The sequence below is a fragment of the Podarcis gaigeae genome (assembly GCF_964106915.1).
Source record: "Podarcis gaigeae genome assembly, chromosome: 6".
Lineage (NCBI taxonomy): Eukaryota > Metazoa > Chordata > Lepidosauria > Squamata > Lacertidae > Podarcis > Podarcis gaigeae.
The window spans coordinates 96,943,712-96,963,667 of record NC_139682.1 but is presented as its reverse complement, the minus strand read 5'-3'; the positions used below and the strand labels follow the sequence as shown (position 1 = coordinate 96,963,667).

General features: G+C 42.7%; 1 protein-coding gene and 1 long non-coding RNA gene across 3 annotated transcripts; one reads left to right on the top strand and one right to left on the bottom strand.

Annotated features, from left to right (window-relative positions):
* Positions 1-1,083: 1,083 nt before the first annotated feature.
* LOC310846791 (dimethylaniline monooxygenase [N-oxide-forming] 4-like) lies at positions 1,084-19,256 on the bottom strand. Its single transcript, XM_083743894.1, has 9 exons — positions 17,957-19,256; positions 16,894-17,082; positions 14,014-14,176; positions 12,887-13,029; positions 10,532-10,731; positions 7,581-7,936; positions 6,627-6,699; positions 3,194-3,613; positions 1,084-1,260 (listed from the first exon to the last, which is right to left on the bottom strand). The coding sequence occupies exons 1-8, from the start codon at positions 18,086-18,088 to the stop codon at positions 3,211-3,213; spliced, it is 1,659 nt and encodes a 552-aa protein (XP_083600020.1). The 5' UTR covers positions 18,089-19,256; the 3' UTR covers positions 1,084-1,260; positions 3,194-3,210.
* On the top strand, positions 7,880-9,952 carry LOC310846915. Of its 2 annotated transcripts, none has more exons than XR_014565620.1 (3): positions 7,880-8,006; positions 8,411-9,426; positions 9,582-9,952. It is a non-coding gene; the product is annotated as an uncharacterized lncRNA (long non-coding RNA). The 2 variants fall into 2 exon arrangements; XR_014565621.1 differs by having other exon boundaries at positions 8,411-9,430; positions 9,586-9,952.
* Positions 19,257-19,956: the final 700 nt, after the last annotated feature.

Below are 19,956 nucleotides of genomic sequence, written 5' to 3'. Positions count from 1 at the left end.
AGTCAACAATATTACTGTGCCACATGGCCTATACAAAACAAACATTCCCGCTGCAGTTCAAAAGCCCCCTTTACTCACTGAATACAGTGAAACTCATTTCCCAGTAAACCAGTGGTTCCCAACCTTTTTTGGGGGACATGCCCCACCTAAGCATCTCTAAATCCTGATGCCTCCCCCCCCCCCCACTGTGACATATAATTCTTATTATTCAAAAAGTGAACTCCTATTCACATGGAGGCAGCCTAAAAGGCCATTCACTGTTAATTTTTTTTTTAAAAAGGTAAAAGACCCCTAAGAGTTAAGTCCAGTCACAAACGACTCTGGGGTTGCAGCTCTCATCTCACTTTACTGGCCGAGGGAGCCGGTGTTTGTCCACAGGCAGTTTTTCCGGATCGTGTGGCAGACATGACTAAGCTGCTTCTGGTGCAATGGAACACCGAAACCAGAGCAGTGCATGGAAATGCCGTTTACCTTCCTGCCGGAAGGGTACCTATTTATCTACTTGCACTTTGATGTGCTTTCGAACTGCTAGGTGGGCAGGAGCAGGGACCGAGTAACGGGAGCTCACTCCATCGCAGGGATTCGAACTGCCGACCTTCTGATCCGCAAGTCCTAGGCTCGGTGGTTTAACCCACAGCGCCACCCGCGTCCTCTCACTGTTAATAACTCACTCTCAAATTGCCCCCCATAAAAATCAAATTGCCCCCCTGTGGGGCGTGTGCCCAGAGCTGTAGGTAGGTGATCTTGCGCCCCTGGCAGAACAGTCCAGTTTGTGCCCCCTAGCTACAGACAAATTAGCTCTTCTTTCCGCCTCTCCTTCAAAGCCCCCCATTCAATTCACCCTCTATGTAAAACCATTTCTTATGCGGCAATAATCAATATTTATGGACATATTTTTAGCCTATTTTACACACACACACATCGCCTGCGCTCCTGGCGGGGCCCCCCCTCACCCCCCCCAGCTACGGCCCTGTGTGGGCCCCACGTTGGGAACCATGGCAGTAAACTATTTTCTGACTACACTGTTACAACACAGAGATCACCCTCACAATTAAACAATAATTGGAAAATAAAGACTTCATATTTATCCAGTCAAACTACATGCTAGGTTTATAATATCATTTCACCAAGCCTACAGGAGCCACAAAATACAAGAACAGCTCCGGTGTGTGTGCCTGACTCTCTGCACGTGGCTTCTCTGGGTCATGAGTAATTTTTCAAGACTGGTGTGACCAGGCATTGTGAACAATGCTTAACCCACTAAACCAGGGGCGCCGACTTATAAAAAATATTGGGGGGGGCCATACCGGGGTCCTGCCCCGGGAAGTTTTCTAAATTTTAGATGAAAATTAGTGAGTTTTAAAGTTTTTTAAAAGTATTTTAGAGTCATATGATCAACATTAGAACCCCAAAAACTCGACTCTCTATAACTCCACACTCCGGGAAACTCGACAAGCCTGAAACACTTTTTGGCTTTGAAAAAAGAAACAAAACATAAACACGCACGGTATTTTCGTAAAAAGCTAATTTAATTTACAGTAACAATTATGCTTATAGACTATTACAGAGCAGTGAATATATAGCTCTGAAAAGACTGAAATGATATTTAAATAAATCCTAAACTATCATTAAAAGAATAAAACATAAAATATTGCTGTTGCACAGTAATAGCACTTTGATTAATAAGTGAAATAGCTAATTTAAGCTTACTTTGAATAAGGCTGAGGGTTCATTAAATAAAAATAATATCTCAAAGTTAATGCTTTAATACAGTTAATAAAGTTAATACAGTATGCCTAATACTGTATGTAAATACTGTAATACTGTATGTAAATAACGGGCTTTAATTGGGTCTTACACCCTAAAAATATCTAAGTATTTGAAAATAACTAATACAGTACTATAGTAATATAGAAATACAGTACTAAACTAGTACTAATATTTCAAAACTGAAAAATTAACATTCTGTATGTATTTAATTCTCTATTTTATAAAGATTTTTAATATCTGACAGTGAGTTTGGAGTAGCCCAATGCAAAAATCCTGAGGATCCATGTGGATCCATGCTTTGTAACCACGTTTTTGCACCACTGTGACCCTAGGCAACAGTGGGTGCGTAATTTTTTTGGTGCAATATGTAGCCATGGACATGCTATGTGATCTGATGGTGAATTTGGGGTGACCCAATGCAAAGATCCTGAGGATCCATGTGGATCCGTGCTTTGTAACCATGTTTTTGCACCACTGTGACCCTAGGCAACAGTGGGTGCGTGGTTTTTTTGGTGCAATATGTAGCCATGGACATGCTATGTTATCTGATGGTGAATTTGGGGTGACCCAGTGCAAAGATCCTGAGGATCCATGCTTTGTAACCACGTTTTTGCACCATTGCAGCCCCAGGCAACAGTGGGTGGGTGATTTTTTTGGTACAGACTGTAGCCATGGACATGTAATGTGATCTGATGGTGAATTTGGGATGACCCAATGCAAAAATCCTGAGGATCCATGTGGATCCGTGCTTTGTCACCACGTTTTAAATGGGGAGGGAAGGAAAAACACAGAAGGGACAAGAAGCACAAGAGGGGTGTGCGGAGAAGCAGCTGGCTAAGAATGCAGGGGAGGAGTTTAACGGGGTGGGGGGGGGAGGAAAGGAAGGCAAAAGTCCCCCCCCCAAGCCAGCCCCCCCCTCTCTCCCACCTGCGAGTCCCTAGAGCACGGAGAGGAGGAGGTGGTGGGCTGGAGCCTGCACGCAGTGTGACTAGGAAAGAATTAGAAAGAAGGACTCGATCCTTTCCTTAACCCTCTGCTTGCCAGGAGGGCAGGGGATTCGCTGCTCTTTGTTGAGTTTGAGCAAACGCAGCAACAGAAGCGGGTGGGCAGTAAGACCCTGAGGCAGAATGCAGGAAAGCAGCAGCTTCCGCCTTCCCTCCGCCCGACCGCCCGATCTGATTTTTGCCTGATTTTTGCCTATTTTTGCCCCTGCGCTCCGGTGAGTCAGCTCCAGGGACCACACATTCGCTCAATAACACGCACAGACATTTCCCCTTACTTTTTAGGAGGAAAAATCTGCGTGTTATAGAGCGAAATTTACGGTAATAATTTTCTTAAATTATTGGGGGGGCAGAGCCCCCCCAAATGAATTTTTGAGGGGGCTCGGGCCCCCTCAGGCCCCATGGAGTCGGCGCCTATGCACTAAACATGAAACGAATTCTATACACTCCATCCATTTGTTCTTGGTAGCCATGCAGGAGGTAGGTATTTAAGAATGATCAAGGCGGCCCCCAGAAACGTGGGCAAGGCAAGGGCTTTCAGCCAGTGGGGAACTGTAGCAGGTTGGGGAGAGTCTTCTACGACCCGTGTCTTCAGGGGCTTTAGAACTCGGTCCCACTGGGTCAGGATTGCACCTCTGGCTTCCCTCCACTTTCCAGGTCCAGTCAGGCGGTACTGATAAGAAGTGCAGGGGCCAAAGAAAACCATCCAGGCTAGTTTGGGGTCTGATAGGAAAAGCAATGGCACATTGGGCTTCACACCTAGGCAAGCAGCAATTTCATCCATGTAGGAGACGAATCTTATCCTGGTTTTGTCTTTCTTGCTGGAAATATCAGTAATACCCCTAGAATGGAAAAGAAATGGGAAGAGTGTCAAGCTTCTAAGGCCCAGTAAGCACAATTCACCTGTCTTGTAGCCCCCCCCCCCCCCCGCAGAGGTGACTGTAGTACTACTCAGTCTGATCACATGAGATACCTAGGGGGCGGGGGGTGTGCATGGACCAGCTCCGCCCCCTTGTGTCCTGCGCACCAGGTAGGCCCTCTCCTCTCCTCTGATGCTTCCTTGCTTTAGTTTGGAGGCTGGAGGCAGTTTGAAGCCTACTCAAGACTGGGAACTTGGGTAATGTAACACAAAGGCTTCTAACTATTTAGCCAAATGTGGTTAGAAGCCCCTTTTAGACTTTTGAGCCAAACACAGGAATGTTAGGGGCAGAAGAGGCAGGGCCCAGTGTCATGGGGGGCTGGAAGTGGGGGCAACATGCTGGAGAACCTTACTTGTCCTTTTTTCTAGTAGTTAAGCTGAGAGGAGCAACTTGCCCATTGCCTTGATGGCTGAGGAAATGATTTGAACCCAGGTGCTTGCCAACAAATTTCAACAGCCTAGCATTATGCCAAGTATTTTCCAATTTGATCTTTGTCTCAAAAATAGCAATTTTGGAAGGCTGTTTTTTCAGCCTATGCTGTTGCTTCAGTGACTGCTATCTCTCTTTATCATTCCTTCTCTATCTCTAGTTATCCTAGGCAATCAGAGACCACTGCTAAATGTAATCATGTTAGGATGCCATGGAGCTAATCAGGCATGCTGCTGATATCATAGAATCAAAAAAGGATGAAAACACTGGCATCAAATGGAACCCAGAGGTCCACTAGTTTATTGAATTCTTTTCTAATTCAATGGGGTAAGTAAAGCCCATTAGCGTAGGGGCAATGCTGAAGCCGCTGGCTTGCTTTTGATGAAGCTTTTTTTTTTTTTTACCTCCCTCTTTTGGTTCTGCAGTATTCCAGCTGCTCACCCAGTGAGCCTCCTGGCCTCTCAGGTCCTAGTCCAACACTCTAACCACTACAGCACACTCGCTCCCTACCGTACTTCTGCTATGAGGCAGCTATATAAATTAAGTAGGTAAATAAATACAGGGAAAGCAAAATGTCCCTTGGAGAAGGATCTGAAAGATTTCCCTTGAAGCTTGAATTTGTTTTATTCCGGATTGTTTTATTTGATGCTTTAATGTATTAAATGTGCATAAACTTTGAGATTTTTTCTTTAAAATCTAAAGCGGTATAGAAATGAAATTATTATTAGTAGTGGTTTTAGTAGTAGTAGTGGTAGTAGTACTGGTGGTAGTAGTAACCCTCCATGGTAAGAAAACTGGGCGGGGGGGGGGAACGGGACGCTTTAAGTAAGTCAGAAATTAGATCATCATAACAAAAGAAAGAAATCTCTATGGAAAGCCGCGTTTTAAAATTTTCTGCTCTCTGGTGCCATCTGGTGTTGTATGTTTATAGCACATTCAAATCGCTGTATCTTTACTAATGTAGGTGAGTCCCAGGTCACATAAGCAAATACTCAGAATATTGCTCAGAAGTATAGTGCGAAGGGCTGTGGCAGCTTTAACAGAGCTGCCCAGATTGTCCCAGTGGCCCAGTTTGTGAAGGTGCAGCTTGAATGCCTTTCTGATATATGCCTGAACAGCAAATGAACTTCTTCCTGTTTGATGCCAAATGTAGTTCACTGCATTAGGTTCAGCATCTGGGTTCAGGTGAGAAGTCTGGTCATCTGTTTCTTGGAATGGAATAATGGAATTATTGACAATGCTGCCATTCCCCCATTTCTCACCCACAACATTTTAGTATAAAGGAATCAAAAAAGGAAAGGAGAGGAGAGGAAGACCATTTGTACAATCTGCTCTTTTTTCTCATCTTGCTCCTGACAAAAAATTTACTGCTCCTTATGGCGAAATCCGGCACAAGGATGATAATGATGACCATGTATTTTCTGCTCAGTGGTCGGACAAAGACTGGGAATGTGTGTGTGGTGTGTGGTGGAAACTCTTCTTTAACCACAGGATGGCACTATTTTCATGGATGAAAAACATCTAGAGAGCAGCCAATCAGAGCAGGAACAGCAAAAAGTGAAGGAGGTCTCTTTAACCACCTGAAGGTTTCTATAAATTTAACCCATGTTGTATGGGACCTTAGCATGTTGTTTCTGAAAATGGGTAAATGGGGTAGCAAATATCTGGGGAGGGAGGTGCCTGATATCCTTCACTACTCTTTGAAGTCATCTCCTCCCAAAAGCATGAGCAAAGCACTCCACAGGCTTATGGCATCTTCTTCTTTTCTGCCATTAAATTCTCAGTTCTGTATATTTCCCCCCACTCAGGGCTCTTCTAGAGTGCTGCTGTTTTTTTTATTCAGACACATATCAGCAAATTCAGGTGGTGCAATTAAAGCTGGTTGGGAAACAAACAAGTCTTTCTCCACTCCCAAAATCAAGCCATTGTTTTAAGGTGTGCCATTCTTAGATTTTGTTAGATTTGCAAGTTAAAGTGTTCATTATGTGCATATTGCCTCTGATGGGTTATGGATCCAAAAAATGGACTATGACATAGAGAAACATGAACAGCTTAAGAACAACACAGCAGGCCATGGTTTTGTGCAATGGTAGGAATATCATTAAAAGGTAGAAAAACTAGTAATTGGATACAACAAAAATCAAAAGTTATAGATGTAGGGGCCAATGGAATAAAGCAATGTTAGTTTGGAGGCTCTACAATTTTAAAAGACCAAGGGGATGACCACTTTTGTGGTCCACTTGCCTTTCCTCCACTCTTTCCAGGCCTGCAAAAACCTGCTCTTTAAAGCTCAATTGGAGCAAACAGCAATCCATGGAAAACCCAGATTGACGTTTGCCCTGATTCAGCTTTAAAGAGCAGGTTTTTTTTGGGGGGGGAAACGCTTGCATACAGAGCATTAAAGCATGGACCTTTGTGTGGAAAAAGCACAGCAAAAGGTAAGTGTGGATAAGCCCTGAATGATTACAGTCATACAACATGCACAATAATATATAGCATTTCATACTTTTTAAGGAGTGCGTTCTTCCTTTTAGCAACTTCACTGATCAGTCTGCTCATTGGAGGGAGCTCACTTGACCCTGAGTATGAGAAAGAAAATGACAAATATGAACTTCTGTATTTCAGCCAATAAAAGGAAAGTACACTTGCTGCTTTGATTCAAGTTGCCTTTAATGAGAGATGGCCTGTCAGGCTTGAGGAATCTAAAGTCCACACTGGGATGGTTGTGTAACTCTGAGATGAATCCTAATTAGATGTTGTGGTAGCAGAAAGTCCATATATGACATCATCCACACACATGCAAAAAAAATTGTCTGCAGCTCTGAGGGGAACCCAAGGTTTGCAGAAGTACAAACAAATTAGACGGGGGGTGGGATTCAAAATGCCTTTCTGGCCACCACAACTCCCAACCCCAGTCCAGCAAATTTTAGAAACTCTTCACACAAGACTTTGAAGAAATTCTGTTCTATAGGAGGAATGCAACCTAACTTTTGAAAAACTGCTGAAGCGTTATATACTGTAACTTTTGATGACAGTGTTGTGCATGGAGATGAAAAGGACTGATCTGTACCCCTGTACCAGTTGCTGTTGCACCCAGGTCCTACCTGTGAGCTTCCCGTGGGCGTCTGGTTGGCTACTGTGGGAACAGGATGTTGGACCAGATGAGTCCTTGGTTCAACCCAGCAGGGTTCTTATTTGAGTTTTAGTTTTTAATCTGGCACACATGAAACTATTTAAAGGCCAAATTACTCCAATTAATCCTATGTCTACCCCATCCTTATGCAAAGCAGGAGTGGTGCCCGATCTGATGTTCGCCTCAGCAGGTCACAGCGTAGGAGGAGTGCCAACCATTTCCTCTCCTTGATACCTTCTTACAATTGCTGTTTCATTGTTAAACTTCCATTGATGAGCTTCCCCTTGGTGTAAACTGGAAAATGACAATAAAATTATTCATTCATACCATTAAATACCCTTGTGATCCAACGTGCCTGAAGTTCCACTGCTGGCAGAATGGGTCCAGCTAATGCTATAAAGCCAATGAAAGCCAACGTGGGCTTTTCTAGGTGAGGAGGAAAGATGTGCTTATACAGAGATGTGCTGCTCCTGCAAGCATCACGCAGAGACTCTTCCAGGAAGGGAAATGTGGCAGAGTAGCCAGTTGTAAAGATGACCGTGTCCATATTCTCTTCTACTGTTTCATCTTCAAAGATGGCAGAGGTGTCCGTAAACCTCTTCACATTTGGCTTGACTGTCACAGTTCCACAAAGGATACAGCTAGGCAGCTCATCATTCAAAATTAAAGATCTCCATGAATTGCTAAATAGCGGAAAGTGGAAAGAAACACCATTAGTCCATATGTGACCACCAGCTGTCCCTCTTTAAAAAGGTAAAGGTAAAGGTACCCCTGCCCGTACGGGCCAGTCTTGACAGACTCTGGGGTTGTGCGCCCATCTCACTTAAGAGGCCAGGGGCCAGCGCTGTCCGGAGACACTTCCAGGTCACGTGGCCAGCGTGACAAAGCTGCATCTGGCGAGCCAGAGCCGCACACGGAAACGCCGTTTACCTTCCCGCTGGTAAGCGGTCCCTATTTATCTACTTGCACCCGGAGGTGCTTTCGAACTGCTAGGTTGGCAGGCGCTGGGACCGAGCAGCGGGAGCGCACCCCGCCGCAGGGATTCGAACCGCCGACCTTTTGATCGGCAAGTCCTAGGCACTGAGGCTTTAACCCACAGCGCCACATGCGTCCCCTGCCACCTGCGTCCCCTGCCACCTGCGTCCCTCTTTACCAAGGACAATTCCTACTATGCCACTGAGATATGATAGGCATGCCTGTTAAATATGTTGTTGGTGTGTACAAGCATTCTTCTGGTTTCCTCCCTACCCCTGACCTCTACAAGTTGAATCTCTCATACCCTCCAACATTTATCCAAAAAAATAGGGACATCCTAAGGAAAAGTGTGACATTCTGGGACCCAATCAGAAACCAGGACGGCTTCTCTAAATCAGGGATGTCTCTGGGAAATAGGGACACTTGGAGGGTCTGATCTCTGAGGAGGAAGGAGCAGATACATGGAATTTATTTATTTCTTTGTTAGAATTGCATATCACCCTTTATCTGAAGATCTCAGGGCGGCTCACAGCATAAAAATACAAAATGGGAATACAAAAGATGTAATAAAACAAAATAAACCAATAGCGCCCCACAAACATATTTAAAGACCATAGATTGTCTAGTCAGCTCAAGGCCTGGTTATGGGGAGCCAGAGGGACATTGATGCTGCTGCCGTGTGTATGGTAGAAGGACCTGCTCCCTGCTGCAAGGTCCATTTCCCCCTGGCCTGGAGGGTGGGGCCAGCACTTATCCTGAACAGCCCAAAGAGGCTCCTGGGAAGCCAGAGGGACATTGCCGGAACAACTTGGGTTGGAGCAATTTGGCTAAAATGTTTTAAAATGTTTTAAACAGTTTTAATTTTGGGTCCTCTGTTTGGGTTGGGGTTGTTTAAATGTTTAGTTGGGGTTGGCAGTTATTTTAATTTGGGCCTAACTGTAAACTGTTGTTGTTATTATTATTATAGATGAGTGTTTTCAGCTGCCGCATCAAGATATATGATGAAGCTGCCAGGCAACTGGGTGGAAGAGGTGAATGCCTGTAGTCAATAAGTTCTCATAAAACCTGAATTGGTGGGAGCTCTCAGCAGCCAGCCAAGCTGAGGTCAGCGTCTATTTGGGCTTTTGACAGCATCTTCTTCCATTGCTCAGCCTACTGAGATTTAAGTGTAAGTGTTTGTGTTAATCAGTGGCGTAGCGTGGGTTGTCAGCACCCGGGGCAAGGCAAGTAATTTGTGCCCCCTAACCCGTGGATTTGCGCCCCCTAACCCTAACCCCCAGGTGTTGCGCCCGGTGCGGCCAGGGCCCCCTGCACCCCCCACGCTACGCCACTGGTGTTAATTAGCTGTATAAGATAGTGTTTCTTGTTTTCTTACCTTCTGAGCCATTTTTATCTGTGAAATTATTTGAAGTTTTTCTCTCTTGTATAGTTTTGTTTTTGTAAAGTGCTTGTATGATTTTATGAAATTTCTTCTGGTCTGAGTTCCTGGACCCTTTAATTTTAGCCCCGCCTTTCGGAGCAAGGGTCATCCACCACAGCAGGTATCCCTGTTTGGGATTTGATGGTTCAGTAGAGGCAGATGCTGCCAGGCCGCCACCTTCCCCAGTTACCATAAATATTTTGATAGTAAAACTGCCTGACACTTTTTGCTAAATGCTGCTGCTTGGACCTGCTTTGTGAAGCACTTTACGTTCTTCGACTCACTGTTGGACTTTCCTTGGAGTGATACTCTGTGGTACCTTCATGAGAACATGGAGGGGAAAGACTCATTCTAAGGGGTTGGAGGAAAGGCTGTGTCTGTGCCTGAGGCTGGGTCCTCTGCATGCCTTTCCCACGGCTTACAAGAAGCCAGTGCTCCTTTCGCACTGGCTCTAACACTCATTCTTGACATATGAAGCTTTGCTGGATTTTCGTGTCCACGGCACTGAAGGGTACTTCAATGCCTTAGACACAAAAATCCAGCAAAGCTTCGTATGACAAGAATGAGTGTTATCACACTCTAGCATATAGATAGTTACTGTGCACTGTTGCAGAGAGCTTTCAGCAAAATGATCTTCTTTGTAGAAGTAACTCATAGAAACAAGAAGTGAGCTCCTTGACAATATGTATGTGCCTTGACAACTGTGGCTAGTGATGCTGAAGAAGAGAAATTTGCTCAAAATGCATTAGGAAATGAATCCCCCCTCCCAATAGATACTGTCCACCCATTGAGGTTAATTACTACTTAAGAATGCTAATCTCAGAAACTTCAGTTTCTGTATGCAGGTCATTCTTGTTTGCATATTCTTAATTCAGAAGATTACCTTTTAACAGGGATCAAGCCATAGTTCTCATGGTTAAACCATCGATTCATCTTCTTTGCCATTAGCTTGTTTATGATGCCTTCGGGAAGCAGCTTTTCAATTAACCCATAAAAGCGAGTTGTCCAGGCCATGTCAACGGGCCAGCCAGCTTCTGAAATGCGACTTACCACCCATGCTCCGCTTCTGGTGCTGAGGAAGACCTGAAGAGGATTCAAAGTGAAGAAGCATATCCTTAGGGTGCTGCCGACTGCCTGGCAGATGATTTGAGAGCATGTGAGAACTGGTCTGATGGAGTGGCAAAGAGACCAAGGCCCAAGGCCCAAAGGCTGGCCAGCTCCTTTTGATAGTGCTCACACAATATCATTATCTTAATAGCAAAAGTAACTCCTCAGGAAATAGCCATGAGATGATGAAGCAGGAGACCAGGATCATACCAAGAGCCATTCCATATGTCCTTTTCATTGTGCATTCATGAGTATTTGTGCTCCTGATAGCATGGGGCAGTTCTATGTCATCCTGCTTTCAATGCTGTTTGTTCCTGAAGAAGTTTCAGGGTGGAAAACCACATTTCCAATCAGTGCATGTCCCGTAATTTCCTGCTGAAATCCTTCAACTTTTTATAGCCCAAATGTTGAAATGCAAATGCCCCTCTAGAGGGCAATAATGCAGCAACATTGGGACTAAAAGTGGAAGGGTGTGCAGACTAGGGAATGCAACAAATGGGCTCCCTACAGACCCCTTAAAGTGGCAGAAGCACCAGAGAGCTGGGGAGAGGCTCAGAGACCACCTTTCTCCTCTTAGCTACCCCCACCAACAAAAATCAAGCCAAGAGCACATTCCATCTGGCCTCTATGAGGAGAAGCATCACATCACATCTGGTGCTTCCTGACTTAAGGACAATGGTGGAAGCAGTACCAGAGCGCAGAAGATCATGTCCCACCACCAAGACCCTTCCAGAGTTGTGTATGAATTGCATATTCTGCTGTAAGCTGATCAACATCCCATACCCTTTTAAAATGTGGATCTTTTGGGAGAGGTATTATTGGGTTATTGTTTTTATTTTATATACTGTGATATTTTTATGTGAACTGCCCTGATACCTTTGGGTATAGGGCAGTATATAATTTCTAACAACAACAAGCTGCCTTGAAGATCATTTAGATCAGCCACCCCCAACCTGGTGACCTCCAGCCAACATTTGCACCATACAAGAAAAGCACATGGCTCCCCACAAAGGATCCTGGGAACTGTAGCTTCACAGAGCTATGATTCCCAGCACCCTTAAGAAACAAGCTGTGGTGTGGACATGGCCACTGGTCATAGTGGCTGGGCTGAAGGGAGTTGTAGTCCATAATACCTGGAAGGCACTAAGCTGGGGGAGGCTGGTCAAGATCAAAACACAGAGTGTAAGGGCCAAGGGAAACTCCATTTTCTTATGTGAACACAAGTACTTTTAAAAAGGATGTTAATAGCTCTAGGGTTGGGTTGGAAGTTTGAGATGGACCACAGGGAATGGGGAGGGAGAGATTAATCCTCCCCTCCCCCATGCTATGTTCCAAATGAAAATTACCCTCCCCAGCTTCTATCTACATCAGCTGAGAGGTAAAAAAGTTAAAGATTAAGTGCTGTCATCCCATCACACAGATCTGAACTGGCAAGCTCAAGAGGCTTGGTGACTTAGACTACAGCGCCACCTGCATCTTATCAGCTGAGAAGCTTCCATTGGCACCAATGCAGTTTCTGGGTGGGGACAGGATGGGACAAATATTTCTCAATGGGAAAGGGCTGAATTTGCCATAATCATAACAAGCCTTGGCCCCGAGTGGTAGTGATGACTAAAATTTGAAGTATATGCACATTCTGGACAATGCAGACCATGGTTGGCTGTGAAGCACAGTAGGTAAGAGATGGGAACCATCCTGAATCAAGGAGTCCCTAGTTAAAATCTTGCCTTTACCACGAACCCACTAAGTAGACTTAAGCAAGCTGCTTCTTTCAACCTCAACACACCTATTCCCATTTGAATAATAATAATAATAATAATAATAATAATAATAATAATGCTCTACCTTACAAGGCTGTTAGTCCCCTCCCCCCATAAAATTTCTACAGCACTTGATTGTAAAAACAACTACCACCACCACCCTCAAAGCAGTTTATAAAAACACAAAAACAACAAAATTATTGGTAAAAAAAATTAAAAACCACCTTAAAAGGGCTGTTGTAAGGGCTAAACTTGAAAGCACTCTATAAATATGTTATTCTTGTTATTGCTCCAGGGTGATGATGTGATTTATCTCCCACTCAAGACTGAAATAAGCTCAGCACTTATTTGTCCATAAAGGATGGAGGTACCTTTGCAGCTGTGCGGCTGATCTCCACCGCAAGGTCCCCTCCAGTGTTGCCAGAACCAACTACAAGGACTTTTTGCCCTTCAAACCCTTTTTGATCTCTGTATTCCCAGCTATGGAAGTAGCGACCTTTGAAGTTTTCAATCCCTGAGGGGGGAAAAGAAGGAAATGCTTTTATACCCTTATTTCCCAAGAGATTTCCCACTGGATAATAGCCCCCGCCCCCTTTTCCTTAGCTGCTGCTCAGCACAGTGCCGGATGTATGCTGCCATCTTATTATATCCATGTATCAAAGGCTAAGGGGAAACTCCAAGGCAAGATACCTCTGAGTACCATCTGAATTCAACTATCCAGATTCTTGGGCTGATGGAACAAGGAGACTCTCAAGTTCTCACAGAGGATTAAAAAAAAAACACAATTCACGGTCTGTCAATAGCTATCGTCCATAAAAGTTAAATGGAACCTTCATGTTCAGATGGAGTATATCTCAGACTGCTGCATGCTGGGGATAAAAAAAGGGTTAGGAAATACTGTATTACAGTATTTTAATATTTTTTGGGGAACCCGCCCAGAGTGGCTGGGGAAGCCCAGCCAGATGGGTGGGGTATAAATAATATATTATTATTATTATTATTATTATTATTATTATTATTATTATTACTACTACTACTACTACTTTAAACTCATGCCCTGTTTGTGAGTTTTTCAGAGACTGTTGGAAACAATAGAAACATTTTCAAATTTACCAACAGAAACATCAAATCTTCTCAGATGTAATGGGGAGTCTTAATTCAAATGGCAACTTTCTTCTTGCAATTGCAATGACCAGCTGTTTGTGATTATTTCATTAGGGCTTGTATGGGAGAACTTCCCTGTGGATGGTGCCCTGTGGGTCAGGTGTGCCTTCTGTTCTGCCACCCTTCATGGCCTTCAAATTCCACTGCCTGGTAACAGGCCAACCACTGGTACCAATCAGACATGGCAACTCTTGTCTATCAGTGATTTCATGGCACAGTTAATTCCTTTGACTGAAGGTACCAGATATTAGTACACATCTTTTTTGCCTGAGGAGAGAGGGAACACAATCATGCTAGATTGTGTGCTGTTTCAGGTAATGCATTCAAAACGCACCTGGGAAAGAATCCAGTGGAAGATTGATCTCTGCATAGTGGCCACTGCAAACCATTACGCCATCAAAGATTTCCGATGTCTGCTCCCCATTAGTCTCAGTATCAACCACCCATTGTCCAGTGGCTGTGAAATGGGGGTGTTTTCTGATGCTGCATACGGTGGTCTTGCAAAAGCAAAAAAACAACAACACCACACAACAGAATAAAGCAACTCAAATGATGCACGCTAGGCTTGTCCACACTTTTGCTTGTTCTGTGCCTAGAAAGCACGGGTCAAAGTGGTTTTCCTCTTGAACTGTGGTGTTGTGATAGCTTGCATGGCATTAAATCAGTAACAGATAATTACATATGAAGGAAGGAGGGAGGGAGCAGTCAATGATTTGAAGTTCTATATTTGTTGTGCAATTCTATCTATGTGATAATTCTTGTAAAATGAGAGAATTAAAAAGAAAATTTAAAAAGAAAACAGGGTGCAAAAACAATCTGTTTTATGTAAGCACAGAATCAAGATTAGAACTGTAGAGTTGGAAGGGTTAAATGCGATATATAGAAACCAAAAAGCTAAAATCATAATAAATAATGAGTTATCCGAAATGTTTATTATTTCTAAAGACACCAGGCAAGGATGTCCGCTATCACCGCTTCTATTTATTACAATACTGGAAACATTATTAAAAGCAACTAGAGAGGAGTCAAAAATAAAAGGAATTAGGTTGGGCAGCAGATCTTACCAATTAAAAGCTTTTGCTGATGATTTAATCATAACAACAGAAAACCCAACAGAAAGTATAATAGAAACATTGGTAAAATTAAACGAATTTGGTCAGGTCTCAGGTTTTAAATTAAACAAAGATAAAATCAAATTATTTGTGAAAAACATGGCAGAACAAGAAAGACTAGAGTTAGAAAAGATGACAGGGTAAAAAATAACAAAGCAAAATATCTAGGAATCTGGATTACAGCAAAGAATATAAACTTATACAACAATAATTATACCAAAACATGGAAGGAAATAAAAAAAGAATTAGAAATTTGGGGGAGGCTAAATTTGTCCTTATGGGGAAGAATAGCCACAATTAAGATGACCATGATGCCGAAAATGTTGTACCTCTTTCAAACAATATCAATAATAAATGGGTTAAATTTTTTGAAAGATTGGCAGAAAGATCTGGCAAGATTTATCTGGCAGGGTAAAAAGCTGAGGATTAAGTTTAAATTGTTAATGGAAGTAAAAGATAGAGGAGGGTTCACTCTGCCAGACCTTAAATTATATTACGTGGCTGCATGTCTAGTATGGCTCAAAGAATGGATAATATTAAAAACTGCCAATATACTAGACATTGAAAATTGGGACAATAGGTTCGACTGGCATGGTTATTTAGGATACGATAAAGTCAAAATGCATAGAGGATTCCTTAACCATATAATAAGGAGATCGCTTTTTGCAGTATGGGAAAGAAATAAAAAACTATTAGAACCAAAAACCCGTTGGTGGTTGTCTCTGTTGGAGGCAATCGCAATGAAAAAGAAAAATATGGAAATTAATTGGCCTACCTATAAAGAAATAATAGAAGAAGAAAATAACCAATTAAAACTTTTACCACCTAAATGAAATAATTAAATCTGATTAAAAAATAAACGGATTGGATACAAAGATAACAGATCTAGAAAAAGAATTAATATTAAATAATAGAAAGACACTATCAAAAACATAGACTATTATTAGATTGGGATCTGAAAGATGAAGAAGTAAAGGAAGTGATGGTGAAATGGGCTCAATATTTTGGCTACCCAACTGAAATAGAAAAATGGGCAGAATTATGGCAAAAAGATTTAAAATTTACAGCGTTCTATCTGATTAAAGAGAACTTTATGTAAATGACCTACAGATGGTAAATTAGCTAAAATCAATAAAAATAATAAGTGTTGGAGGTTTAAACAAAATATAGCAACCTTCTTCCACATGTGGTGAACCTGTCCTCAAATTAAACAATTTTGGGACATTATATATGAAGAACTAAAAAAAAAAATGCTAAAACATATGTTTCTAAAGAAACCAGACCCATTTTTATTAGGCATTTTAACAGTAAACATTCCAAAAGAAAATAAAAGAGTGCAACAACACTCTTTATGCAACAACAGCAGCCAGAATATTAATAGCTAAATATTGGAAAAATGAGTCAATATCAACCAGAAACAAAGGGCAAATGAAGCTGTGTGAATGCCTTGAATTGGCCTAGATGACAGACTTAATAAGAAACCACTTGAGAGATAAGGTTTTAAAAATTATCTAACAAAACATGGTTCCAACAACACTTGGTTGTCCCCTGATTAAATTCACAGATAAAAGTTCTGTTCACTAATTAAATACAGATTACTTAAAAGTAAGTGCAGTATAAAAACCGCAAAGGGCTAGAGGGAAGTCAAAAGAAAGCAAATAAGGGACACAATAGAGGAACAGAAAAAAACGTGAAGGGTAGAAATATGAAGGCAAATTCTGTCCAGGAACTTTGTGTATAGATTATATAAAATATGGTTTGTAGTCCAGAAATGATTTTGTGTAATGGAAAAATATTTGTTGTTTGTGGTTTTTTTTCTTTATTTCTTATCTTTTTTTGTCTTTTCTCTTTTTTCTTTCCTTCTTTGTTATTTTTTTGTGGAGTTTATATTTTTATTTTCCATTATTTATATTTGTTTTGGTTATGGATTTTTTTTTATTTGTAAAATGAATAAAGCAATTTAAATTAAAAAAAGAAAAGGAAGGGACCCTGCGGGTCATCTAGTCCAACCCCCTGCAATGCAGGAGGAGAGCCTTAGAACAGATGGAGCACTCTCTGGCCCTGCTCCTTGCAAAATATCTACCTGTTAATTTTCCCCTCACCTGGAAGCGTATGTAGTCAAGAAGGCAGAAATGCTTCGCATATGCCCTGAGGTACTCCAGGAGCGCAGAGTGGCGCAGGTAGTTGGGGCAATCCTCGAGGAACGGAAAATCACTGAAGCAGGTCATTTCCTTGGAGGTGTTGGTCATAACCGATCTATAAACACCAATTCTTCCCTTTTGAGGCGTTTCCTGTGTGGCAGTAGCAGTTACTCAGTAAGTAAGATGCCAGAGTAAATCATTTACACTGCAAAATTACACTGGTTTCAACACTAACTTCACAAGGGGAAGGGTCAGAGAATAGTGGCTGTCTGCTTTGCCTACAGAAGGCCTGACATCTGAGAACTGCTGCCAATCACTGCAGAAAATACTGAGATAGATGGACCAAGGTTCTCACTTTGTATAAAGCAGCTTCCTAGGCTCTTCGTGTCACCCAAATAAAACACACCACCTTCTGTGGGTGATAGTTTTGACAGGGTGTTGATAACTTTCTGTTAGCAATCCTTGGCTATAAGGTGGGTCAGTGATGCCACCAGATTCCAACTGGTTAGGACTTTGCAAAGCCAGTGTCTGCTGAAAGGAAGCACAAAATAGGATTCCTCTGATTCTGGTGGAGAACAAAAGATTGTACATGCATTTTCATGCATTCAAAATGTGTAGCTGAATGACGTTTGGGTGGGGGAGGAAGCAGGGTTATCCAAACTGCTCTTGCCCCTAATTTACACATTTGGGGTGTCAATAGAACTCACGCAAGCTGCGTGGAAAGTAACTTACCAGCACTCTCCGTTCTGACCTTCAGATGAATGCGTGTAAATGAAAGGTGGGAACTGTGCATACAGTCCAGTTTCCCCACATGGTCAGTCTACACAGGGGGAGAGTATGAAAAGCCTAATGTCAAAACAAAATGTGGAAACATGCTTCCACAGCAGGTTTACCACACTAGTGACGCACACCTGTACCCACTTTGAAGCAAGGCCACTGTCTCTTGCCTGGCTTTGGGCATGCATTTCAGCAGCAGAATGCCATCACTTTCTTTAAAGCTTTAAATTGAGTTTATGCCACTTACTGTGAATTGCCACAGTCCTCCGATGCCATCGCTCTTCTCAAAGCAGGTTGGCTCCAGCCCTTCATCCAGGCAGCATTTGATGGAGGCCAGTCCACTCACACCTGCTCCAACAATTGCCACTCTTCGCACCATGACTCAGTCTGGTGTCTGGAAAGAAACTTCTCGGCACACTTACTTCTACAGGAGGAAGTCAGCTAACAAGTTATTTCTAACACATACAAGAAAAGTGCAAAGGTCATGCTTCCTGTAAATCACAGGATTGTTGCATAAGCTGATATTTCCCAATCCCTGTAACTGTTCCTAGATGTATGTATTTGGCAATCCTGGTAGTGAAGTTAACAAAGCAGCAGTATTCACTTTGGTGTGTTTGAGTGCTGTGTAATTTCCCATTGCTACCAAGCAATCTGACTCTTCCCTTCCCCCAAAATGTTCACACTACTCACTGTGACCGAGCAACACACTTCCATAAATTATGAGACATGAGGAATAATGAATATTCAGCAAAAATATATCAAGCAGTTAAAATAAGCACAAGCAAATAACATTCATGTCCCAAAGTATGCATTTCTATGCCTAGCTCTTCTATGCCTACCAAAGGGGAAGACAAAAAAAGAGGCTTTTTGTTAAGTTGTGGGTGAACATATCAGACAACACAGCGATTCTTCAAACAGCTCTTGTTTCTTCACAGGCCAGAACAGAACAGGGCTGAAGGGTTCAGCCAGCCTGCTTATATAGAGCTCAACTACAAAGCAACAGTAACAACTTTCTGTAACTATCCAATGACTGAACGTCACTTTCAATTCCTTATTTGCATATGCGGACCTGAGTGAAAACTATCTACAGTATCCCCCTGCTGGCCCAGGGTGAGAACTTCAGTACATAACACTTTTTGTTGTAGTTATTACTGTTTCCAAGAAAATGTACTCGCAACAGTGGAAAGTTTGTAAACGTCCTGAATGCAGCTGAGAGCAGGATTATAACATCACTGTTTACTTCCTCCGTCTCCTGCTCATCAGTCTACAGCTCTTTAGTTGGCTCTAAGGTTACAACATTTGTGGCTTTTTAAGTTTAGTAAAACAAAAAGGAAGTGGGGACATGGTAGAGGTCTATTAAATTATGTGCTATTCTCCCAACAATGATCTATCTGCTGTGGATTTTAGGTGACTTTGACACAGGTGGGAATGTCACCGCAAATTCATTCTCTAGCTCCCTGCCCACCCCCGCAAAGGGTAAGGAGAGGTCATGGACAGCGTGTGGTCTGATTTGTGTGCCTGAGGTTTTGATAATCTCTCCTCATGTTGCAGATGGGAGCCTTCTGGGTTGTGGGTGAGCAGGCAAGGGAGATGGGAGCAGAGCAGGGCTATCTATGAGTCGTGGGGAGAGAGTATTCGTGAGTGGACTAAAGCTCCTCTCACTTGCTGTTTTAATCCTGGCTGCAGGGAGAGGGGCAATCTGAATCTAAGGGAACTTCAGCTCAGGCCTAAAAGAGGTACCTGACAATCTTGAATCAGTGCTTGAAGTTAGTGGTTTCTTTTCTTTTTCTTTTTTCCTCTCTCTAAAAAAAGTGAGGCCATCTGCTTTGGAATCTGTTTAACCCTAAGCATGTGGGGACAGGTTGCAGCTCTTGGTGAGCAAAGGAATAGACTCTGCACATGCTTAGGTGCTATCCTTAATGCCTAAATTTCAGGCCCTGCTGTTGAATGTGTGTCACTTCTGTGTATGTGGCACCCTTGTGTGTTTGCATCTGGGTGTGTGTTTGTGCGTGTGATACCTGGGTGTCATGACCTGGCCCAGGAAGTATGTCAGAACCTGTAGAACGCACCCCTATGCTCTCACCCTCTGTCAAAGCCATGTTTCTGATACACAGCCTGCTAAGTGCTGAGTCTGCATAAACATCTTCTCACAGTAACAACCACAAAGTGTCTGTGTCATTGTCCTGTATAAAAGCAGATACCTAGCTAACCAGAGCTTTTTAATGCCATTGTTTTACACACTTAACA

Coding starts and splice junctions, on each gene's coding strand:
- LOC310846791 (XM_083743894.1), bottom strand. CDS start 18,088: ATGGTGCGAAGAGTGGCAATTGTTGGAGCAGGTGTGAGTGGACTGGCC. Junction 17,083..17,956: donor GAGGACTGTGGCAATTCACA/GTAAGTGGCATA, acceptor ACTGCCACACAG/GAAACGCCTCAAAAGGGAAG. Junction 7,937..10,531: donor GGCTTGATCCCTGTTAAAAG/GTAATCTTCTGA, acceptor TCCGCTATTTAG/CAATTCATGGAGATCTTTAA.